Below are 10,498 nucleotides of genomic sequence, written 5' to 3'. Positions count from 1 at the left end.
GTAGTGATCCTGGGAAACTTACCTAACCATCTGGGAGGATAGTAATATGGCTGCCCACATCACAGGAGCATGGGGAAGAATAAATGGTAATACATATAGGGCTTGGCACATGGTGGGCACTTAAGTGCCACCTATAATTTTTATGTTCTCCATCTAATACCTCCATTCTGTCTCTCCAGCCAACCTCCCCATCTTTTGCACTTTCCTCCCCTGACAACATCCCTCCAGCATCCTGATCAATTGTTCCTGGTCAGCTAATGCCTAGATGGGGTCAAGCTCCCCTCTGAGGGCTCCAGGTCCTTCCTGCTCAGCACAAAGACTTTCTTCTTCTGTTGTAGGAGCAACGGGAGTGAGCAGCAGGTGCTACAGCCCAAGGTCCCCGTGCTGGTGCAGAAGGTAAGGCACTCCTACTGTGGTGGATGGTGGATGGCTCCGACACCAATGACATCCTTAAATGGGTCAAGGAGCCATCAGCACTGGCAGGAGATTTGTAACTTCAAACATGGCTGCTTTCCTGGGGTGACACCAGTGATCCAGCAGACACTGGAGCCACTTGGTTGTAACTATTCCATCTATATCCACAGTGTCCCCAGCAAGCATGCTGGAAGCTACCACTGTGTGACTTGAGTGAGAAATCAGAAAAGGTCCTGGAGGAGGGCACCTCCATGCTTGTGAATGTTGAGTAGCAGGCTCTACAGGTCCAAGCACCTGGTTCTGATCTGCGTCCCTTTACTCACAGCCATGCTGTGCACACGAATCCCAGCGGCACATGAAATAAGTGTGTCGCACTCACATGTGTACAGGCAGCGGGAGGGGTTCTGCCCCATGTGCCTCATTCCAGGGCCATGTCTTTTTGCAGCTATCCAGAGTACATCTGTGTCGTGGAGATGGCAGGAGCAAAGAGGACAAGTCCCAATACCCCAAGCATGTTTCTGGCTTCTAATCACATCATGTCCACTAACAGCCCATTGGCTAAAGCAAGTCACGTGACTAAGCTCAAAGTCAAGAGATCATGATATATAACCTTCTTCCCACCTCAAGACCCTGGCAAGAGTAGGAATGCACCATACCGCCAGGACAGTCAAGAACTAGGGCTGATAATTTCATCTACTCCACTCCCCACGTTATCAGTCATGATATCTCTAAGTCCAGCAACAGTGACCTGGGTACTCAAATCCTGGGTCTGCCATTCAATGAGAGTATGTTCTTAAATCGATCACTTCAATTCTATATAATTCAAGTGCTTAACTTGCAGAATAAGTGACATTCCTACACTGAAGGTCATTCGGGTGATGAACTAGAAGAATGGATGTTTGTGGAACTACCCTGTAGACTGCTGACAGGCAGAATACCTGTGGCAGGTGGCTGGAGGCAGGGGAAAAGGTGCATTTTAACTTGGTGCAAGCATGTCTGAAGGGCTTCCTGGGCTCCTTCCAAGCTGAGACAGGAGCCTTCTCTTGGTCCTACAGTCATCTAGGTTTCCAATCTCAGGGGGATTTTCTGGGCCATCTCCACCACCAGACTGAGAACTTCCTCTTAGCAGGGTATCTGTTCCTCCTAGCAGGGTATCTGTGTGCCCTGCTGGGCTTCGTTTTTCCAGATCTTAACATCAGCACCTACGAGGTACTGAGAACTTCTCTACTGAGTGAATCTACTTGAGAGTAATGGCAGGATACAGAGGAAGTCGCTGAGTTGAGAAATCAGGGAGGAGGGGAGAGAGGGAAGATATGAGGGAGGTCATGAGTGGACAGCAGAGGAAGAAACAGAACACAGCAAGGCCCCTCTCTTTGGCTTCAGGAGCTGGGGACCCAGACCCAGACCTCTGGATCATCTAGCCCCGGGGTTGGTATTGGCAACCACTAAAGACACTGTATTCCTGAACAGCACAGTGCTTGGAGAAAGTCCCCCAGAACCCATTAGGTGGTTTCAGGGGGCTGGCCTGAGCCGGGAAGCCATTTACAACTTTGAAGTTATCTTCCACCCCAACATGACAGCAGTCCAGGACTCCAGGAGTGATTTTAGCATTCTTCTGCAAGGTGCCTCCACTGGATAGGTAGGCAACTACTACTGTGTCAAGTTTCAGAGGTAACTCAATGGACAATACCTGTCTGGACAGGGCACCAGGCTGAGAGTAAAAGGTGAGACAGGTGGTTTAGGAGACATCAGGGGTGAGGGGGAGGTGGTCCACAGGGAACTTCCCGTCACATCCCAAATAAGCCAGCTGTTCTCAGCCTCCAACCTTACACAAGCCATTTCCTCTGCCTGGAATTCTTTCTCCCTCTCTCTGGAGAACTCCTACTTGTCCTTCAAGGCCCAGCACAAATAGCCCCTCCTCTGTGAAACCTTCTGTTTCTCCTAGGCAGAGTTACTTTCTTGCCATGCTGGGCTCCACAAAACTTTGTATATAGACCATCAATGATTTAACTTCCTCTCTTCACTGCCCTGCACAGTACTAGGTGTTATAGATCCTGCAATGAATCAGACATTGTCCCTACCCCAGAGATGCTCCCACAGGTCTAACTATAGTCCCTCATAGTTGCAGGGTTTGACTTCTAGCCCCCAATCCCAGGCAGACTCATCTCGATGACCCCAAGTCATAGCGTAGGGGCTCGGGAAGTGGCAGGACAGAAAAGAAATGGGAATGAGAGACTGTCTCCCTTCCTTGCAGCAAACCGCACTTCTCCCCAAGAGACAGAATTCATCAATGAGCATATAGACAGGATGTTTCTATCAGGTAAATGTACCTACCTGCTGTGAAGGTAACCAGTCCCCACAGACAAGGGCAGTCAAACATGGCTTGGCCGTGGGAAGGGAGCAATCCCTGACTTCTAGGGTTATCTGCCACCAAGAAAATAGTCCCAGGACTTCTCAACTGCAGAACCAGGAAACCAGAGATCCATGTTGAAGCTCAGTCAAAGAAAGGACTCTCTAACAACCAGTGCTGGCTGTTCAGAGGGCAGTCTTGCTTGAGAGGTAGTGAGCTCCCCGTGAGCCAGGGCAAGGATACAGCATGAAACTATATAACACAGCACTGGAGAACATGGCTTTGTAGACAAGCATTCTGGGTTGAGCCTCTTTCTAGCTCTGTGAGAGGGGAGAAAGGATAAGAATCAGAGAGCCTACCTCACAAGGTTGTATGTAGATTTGATAAGATTTACACATGCCTAGTGCCCAGAACCATGCATGTCACATCACCTCTTAACACTCTGGGGCACTTGGGACTGGGGTGAGGTTGAGGGTGAGACTTGGGGTAGCAGCCCCGGATGCTCCCTATTGCTCAGCCCTGTTCCTAACATTCTTGGGAGCGAGACCACCTGGTCCCATCATTTCTCTGACATATATGTCCCTAAGCAAATCATATCCCCTCTCTAAGTCTGCCTCCTTATCTGTACCAATACATTATTATCCTACCTTGCAAGATAAGTTTAAGGATTATATTAGGCAATTAGGAAATGCTTAGCTCAAGGTCTGGGGGAGAGGAGCTGAGCAACCAATAAATGAACACAGTTTTCTATGACTGTCGGAAGTCAGGAATGCGGTCAAGATGATTAAGCGTACAGGTAGGATATTGGGCAAAGCCTCTTCAGATCCAGGACAGAAGGAGGGGAGGTCTTAGATCTCCTGTCTCAATGTAGAGAGAATGTGGCCCCATGATTTGTAACAGCTGGGCCAGATTTCCCTGTGAGGACACTGAGGTCTGGACTATTGGGGCTTCACCCAGGGTCCTTCCTAAGCTCTCCCCTGTGTCCTCCAGACCTCCTGTCTATGCTCACACTTTGATCCTGCAGCTGAAGACAGTGATCTTGGCTGCACTCCTGCTGGTCCTGGCTGCCTGCTGGGGGAGGCCCCGGCAAGAAGACATCAAGACCCCAGGCCCAGCAGGACAGAGCCCCCCTTTAGCATGGGGCGTGGGCCATGGGTAAGAGGTCAGCCCCAGAGTGGCTTCTCTGAGTTGGGAGAGGGCCAGAGCTCCCCGGCCATTTCTCTGCCTCTGATCTCAACCTCTAGATTTTCCCCAGGTCTCATGCCAAACTCCAGGATCTCCATATCTGGTTTCCAATCACCTGGTGAAGTTCTCCACTAGGCGCTGACTGGGCTCCCTTCTGGTGTGCGTGTCTCCCTTTGCAGCCCATGCAAGCCCTCCTTGTCCTTCAGGGCTTTGCCTGGCTCTCTTCTCGGGGCCCTTGTTCCTGCTACAGCCCCTTCTGGAGTGGCTGCTCCCATCTTCCCCTCTCCCCATTTTCTCATGCTGCAAGATCCAACTCCGAGACTTTCTGGAAGGTTTTCCTAAGCATCTCTGAGCTTGCAGAGCCAGATTGCCCAGGTCCCTCTACTTACATCCTTCTCTCTCCATTTCCCGTCTTCTTTCCTTCCCCACCATGGTTGGCTTAGGTGGCTATAATAGTTAAACACAGGTTTGGCAACTTTTATAAAACTCTTAAGTCACAGTGGCTTAAGCCAGAAGAAAATTGATTTCTCTAGTAATAACCAAGCATAGGCAGGCCAGGCAATAGGGGATTCCTTCCTCTTGTGGCTACCAGGTCTACATCCCAGGCAGCGAGTCTGGGGAGGAAGGCAGGGAAGGAGAGTAGTATACTCTCCCCTTCAAGGGCGCAGCTGGGAACTTGCCCACATCACCTCTAATTGGCTGGAATGTGGTCACATGCTCACAACTAGCTTCAAGGAGGGCTGGGAAATGTAGTCTTTATTCTGGCAGCCCTGTGCCCCCCTGTCATTCTTCACTAAAGGAACCAAAGACCAAAGTCAGTAGATAACCAGTAATGTCTACCGCAGTGGCAAGAGGCAGCTGCTTCCTTGCTCTGAGTTCAATTCCCAGCTGAAAAAGTACATCTTTGTACCACCACCTGCCATAGGGAGTATAAGCGAGAACAGTAGTGCTCAAGAAGAGGATGTTTTCTCCCCAGTGTACATTTGGCTATATCTAGAGACACTTTTGATTGTCACAGTTTTGGGGTTGTCACAACCTGGGGGTTGTCACAACTGGCTATCACCATCTAGTGAGTAGAGGTCAGGGATGTTGCTAGACATCCTAAAATGCACAGGGCAGCCCGCACAACAAAGAGTTGTCTGGTCCAAAGCATCAGTAGCGCCGAGGCCAAGAAGCCAGGGGGGAAGTATGGCATGCCTGGCTCTCAATCCCGAAGTCCCCACTCCCTCACTGTGTGCCCCTAGTGACTAGTCAGTCGCTTCACGTCTTGGACCCTCATGGATAATAATGCAGACACAGATCATTAGGTGGACTTCTCTGCATTGTCTAAGAACTAATTTGATTCATTTACTGTGGGCTTCATATGTGCTGTGTGCACCATGTACACAGTATTTGTGAGCTCCCTTTCTGCTTTCCACATGATCATTTACTAGCACCTGCTCTGTGGGGAACTGCATTAGCCTTGCTGTTTTTCATGACGACAATAGTAAAAACAGCTCGCAAAACCTCCGCCAAGGGGGACAGTAGTTTAGCCTGAGAATTGCCTAAAACATTGAATGGCCATCAGAATGATAGCCTCCTGACAGAAGATATCCACACCGTAATATCTGGAACCTGTGACCAGGACCTCACATGGCAAAAAGGGACTTTGCAGCTGGAATTAAAGACCTTGAGATGGGAATGGGTCCCGGATTATCCAGGTGGGCTCAAAATGCAGTCACGAGTATCCTGATAAGGAAGAGACAGGAAGGAGATTTGACATGGAGGAGAAGACAGCAACTTGACCACAGAGGCCGAGATGGGAATGATGTGGCCACAAATTGAAGAAAGCCAGGAGCTCCCAGAAGCTGGAAGAAGCCAGAACATCTTCTCCACAGAGCCTCTGGAGGGAGCAGGGCCCCCTGACACCTTGACTCCTGCCCAATGATATTGATTTCAGACTTTTTGTCTGAGAAACGATGAGACAATAAGTTTCTGCTGCTCTAAAGCACCAGGTTTGTGGTCGTTTGTCACAGCAGCCCCAGAAAATGAACAGCAAGGAAGGAAACATGGAACCAAGCCTCTGGAAGAACTGTTTTGCCCCCAAAACCTCCTGGACTTTGCAGGGCCTTGCACAATCCAGTCCCTGCAAACCAACCCCCTCCCCAATTACATATCCCATTACCACCCCGTAAACTGACTCTGCCCTGACACCCACCTGGGCATTGGCCACACCACATTCCTTAACTCATCCAAGTGTCCCTGCTCAACTGTGTCCTTCGTGAGGGCTCCCAGATGGCTCCATCCACCATGACATCTCCATCCCTCTCATTGCCCTCACACAGCGGACTTGTTCTTCCCGGCATTCACTGCTGCCTGGAATAAACATGGGTCTATTTCCTTCATGAGGGCCAGTTGTCTTCTCCAGAATTTGAGCTTTCTGAGGGCAGGGGCTTCACTTTTCACCATTCATAAAAAGTCATAAAAACTCAGTCATAAAAAATAGTTGAAGGTGGACAATAAGCCAGGCACTAATCAGTGTGCTGAGAATTAAAGAGAAAAGTCTGTTCTCTCAGGGCATCCCGACTACTGGAAGACAGACAATGAGCCAGTAAATATAGATAAGTAACATGTCACATGGTGGTGAGTGCTAAAGGAATAATAAGGCAGAATCTGGGGCGGGAGGATGCTTGCCAGAGCAAGGGAGAGGAGATACGTTTTATTTAGGGAGGTCAGGAGGGTCTTTAGAGGTAAAGTGACATTTGAACAGAGACTTGAATGGAGTGAATAGAGAGACTTGTAGCTATGGGGGGGTAGTATAATAGGCAAAATGAACAGCAAGTGCAAAGGCCCTGAGGCAGGAGTATGCCTGGCATGGCACAGGAAGTATCAGTACCAAGCAGGTGCTTGGCACATGTTAGACCCCTATAGGAGGTGTAGACGGTAGAGATAAAATCCACAATCTTGGGAATCTACTCAAATTCCTGTTCTCTATTCATCTCTTGGGTGTGTTCTCTCCAAGTGTCTTGGTTTTCTTATCCATAAACTGATAATGATATTATCATTTCCCTTCTTAGGTCATTTTGAGGCTGAAATGCATTGGTGCATGTAAGACATTAACTATGCCAGCCCCAGTGGGTGTGCGGGTGGGGGCAGACCCCAGAAGAGGTGGAGAAGGTGCTAGCAGATAAAACAAACCATGGGTAACTCAGGGAACCTTGGTGGGCACTTGGGAAAACTTGCCATTGACAGACTGAAAGAGTGGGGGAGGAACTGGAGTCAGAGCTGCTCAGTCCAGCTCCTCCCCTGCTTTAAGGCCCAGAGCCCTGCACAGGCAAGATGACCCACCAAAGACAGAGAAGGGGGTGGGCCCTGAGCCACAGCTCCCAACACAGGCTCATCCTGCTTGAATCTCAGGATCTGGACCTCTGGAGGTCAGTGGCTGTCCTCCAAGTCTCTCTGAATCAGAGCATCTGCTTCTTCCCACCTGTTCTTCTGTTTTCTCCTTTCCTGCTCCTCTTTTTTCTCTCCTTCCTTCCCCACCAATGGTTCTTGCCCTCTCCTCCGTCTTCCCCGAAAAGCCCCATCGAACCTGCCCAGGCTTGGCCTCTGTGGCAGCTCCTAATGAGAGAGATGGGTCTGTTCACATAGCTCTGCTCAGGCCTCCAGGGCCCCCACTTGCTCCTGCAGAGAAGGCCTAGAGCAAGAGGAAGGGGAGGGATAGACAGAGGCTTCCTGTTATCCCACCACCCTGATGATGGCAGCCTTGAGGGTTCTGTGTTGGAATGGGGCAAGAGGAGGTACCAGGTCTGATCAAGTATACCCCACTATGACCCATAAAACACACAGAGCCCAGAGTGTACCTGGGTCACTGGGCCGGGAGTGGGGCAGTGGTGGGGGGGCGGTGCCAGGCCTAAGTCAAGCACGATATTACACGTTTCTAAACCATCTAGATGGTACTATATAATGGTACTTTATCCCACATGTCATTCCCTGCCTTGTTCTTTGGCTCAACATTCGAGATTTCTCCAGGTTGATTACCTGTAACTCTAAGTCATGCATCTTCATGGTCATATGGCAACCCCCCTGTAACAATCCATCACATTTGTGATTCTCTTGATGCTGGAGACCTGACTTGTTCCATCCTCTCACTATCGCCCACAGAAACAATGTCATCATGTCTCCTGGTATGTGCATGCCAGCATTTACGTGGGGTGAACACCCACAAGTGGAGTTGGCGGGGGATCTAGGTTTCGTGATTCTTCCACTCCACTAGGTTTGCCAAGTTGTGTTCTGACGCCTTAGCATCGCAAAGGAAGGTCCCTCCACCCACATGTCCTTCCAGGACCTCACAGAGCTGAAAACCTGCTTTTAATAACCCGAACTTAGACCCTAACTCATTTGACGTATGAACTAAAAGTACTTTTTTGCATGGTTTTAAAGATATACCAAGTTTCCCAGGAATGAAACTACTGTCACCAGAGGGAAGACTGAACTTTGTGTTGTTCACAGCTTAACAAGGTTTTTTTTCTTACCATTTTGAAAAATTATGTCACCCACAGCAACACACTTATAATATTTTAATCATGCATCAAACAGCCCTGTACAGGGGCGCCTGTACAGGTGTCCCACTCTTCATCTCAGCTCAGGTATTGATCTCAGGGTTTGTGAGTTCAAGTCCCATGTTAGGCTCCACACTCGGTGTGGAACGTACTTAATTAAACAAACAAACAAACAAACAACAGCCCTGTACATAGAGGCAAGCCCCTAAATGGTTCATTTTGTCTTGCATTATATTTATCCCTGAGAATTGAAATACAGATCATTTTACTCCAAATTATTTCTCCAGTTAGGACACAATGCTGATTTTTTCAACATGTGTAGGTCAGTTTTATTATATCTGAATTCCATTTAAGGTAGCAAAGGGGTGATAGAAGTGTTTTTTATGAAAAAGGGGATGTGGATCTGAGGAGGCTGTGAACATTGGACTGGCCCAGCTTCCATCCCCTCTCCTTGTTTAAAAGCAGGACCTGAGGCCCAGAGATGGCAGAGGCCCGCCCTCACCAGCCAGCTTGTCCCTGAGAGCCCAGACTGCATCCACGATGAATACTGAGGGCAGTGTCTCTGCAGCCACCTCACTTGGGGAAGGCATGTTTATGGGTCGGAGGACTCAGGCCATTTCTCCCCACCACGAAGGCACCTGTTTTATGGAAAAGGACAAGTTTTATTTATTGAAATTGGATCATATCCCAGAGTCAGCTCACCACTCATCAGGGGGCCAGGTACCTGCCCTGTATCCTTGTCCTCAGATTGTGACCTTGAATTTCTCATCTGGCTGCTCAGATACTTGGTCTCACTCATTCACTCCTTCATTAATTCAGCAAAAGATCATTAAGTGAATATTTTATACCAGTGACTGCAGGTTCCAGGAAATAAAATGACAACTAACATTTGCAGAGGGCTTAGTAAGTGTCAAGTATATCTCTGAACAGTTTGCACTGGATCCTCACACCTCCCTCTGAAGTACTATAAGGGGCTCCATTTACCCATCAGGATACTGAGGCTAAAGGTAATCGGCTTCATGTTTAGGTTTCAACCCCAGGCTGAGTCCAGAGTGAGTGCTGATAAGCCATATTGTGCCTGAGACAGCCACAGACTCTGCTGTCACGGGAATGGTGGCCCTTGGGGAAGGGTGACACTTAACATGGCATCACAGGGCGTGCACAGGATATCTGGTGGAGAGCCCAGGGATGCAGAAAGGCCTCCTTGAAGAGGGAATACCTAAACTGAAGGGAGGGGATGTGCAGAAGCTGACAAAGGGAAGAGGAAGAGAAGAGAATGCCAGGCAGGATGGCAAGAGACAAGAGGGCAAAGAAGCTGAGGACTTACAAGACGGGATTGGGTCTCAGAAGGTGCCCTTGGAGCAGGAGACTGAAGAAAGCCAGGGAACACCTTGCCCACTGGTAAAGAAAAAGGGAATTGCCGCCGCTGGCAAAAGGCTCTGATGCAAATGCACGCTTGGCAGCAAGTAGGGAGCAGGAGAGGAATTTAGGGAAGCCTAGGAGATGAGATGGAGGGGCGGGCGTATTTCACACCGGTCTTGCCGGCCAGAAGATTCTGTCTGCTACGGGGGTTAGTGTTGAGAGCAGAGGAGGGACCTGTTGTTCCAGGTCTATTTTCTACCCTAGAATGTGAGCAAGAGGGCAGGGAATTCGTTTTGCTCTTTGCCTGTCCCCATCCCTGGAAGAGCACCAGGTTCTTTAATCGCATTCAGTAAATCTGTGAACAAGGAAGTGAATGGACGAATAAATAAATGAATGAAATGAAGGACTGAGTCAATGAATAATTACGTATCTGACTCCTCCAGAGATCCTTCAGCCCACAGGTGCCAGGAAGACCAGGCCCCCGCCCTTCGGCTGCAGATCCGCGCCGCGGCCGCCAGAGGGCGCGGAGCAGGGGGCGTTTCCCGCACGGAGGGCTTTGCGTGAGGCACCGCATGGGGCGGGGCCTGCGGGCGGGCGCCTCTCGGCTGGGTCTGGTCCACCGGGCGGGCGGAACGCGGCTGCGGGG

The 10,498-nt window shown here is 49.6% G+C and overlaps 1 protein-coding gene across 1 annotated transcript; it reads left to right on the top strand.

Annotated features, from left to right (window-relative positions):
- Positions 1–265: 265 nt before the first annotated feature.
- Positions 266–3,014, top strand: SIRPB2 (signal regulatory protein beta 2). The gene is given in 9 exon segments (XM_032859424.1): positions 266–296; positions 394–463; positions 465–619; positions 622–676; positions 1,796–1,839; positions 1,842–2,138; positions 2,669–2,751; positions 2,753–2,830; positions 2,832–3,014. Coding segments are annotated over 9 exon segments (996 nt in total).
- Positions 3,015–10,498: the final 7,484 nt, after the last annotated feature.

The sequence above is a fragment of the Lontra canadensis genome, unplaced genomic scaffold (genome assembly GCF_010015895.1).
Source record: "Lontra canadensis isolate GAN:19392208 unplaced genomic scaffold, GSC_riverotter_1.0 scaffold16, whole genome shotgun sequence".
In the NCBI taxonomy this organism is placed as follows: Eukaryota; Metazoa; Chordata; class Mammalia; order Carnivora; family Mustelidae; genus Lontra; species Lontra canadensis.
The sequence above is the reverse complement of the archived record's forward strand: the minus strand, read 5'-3'. Positions and strand labels throughout refer to the sequence as shown.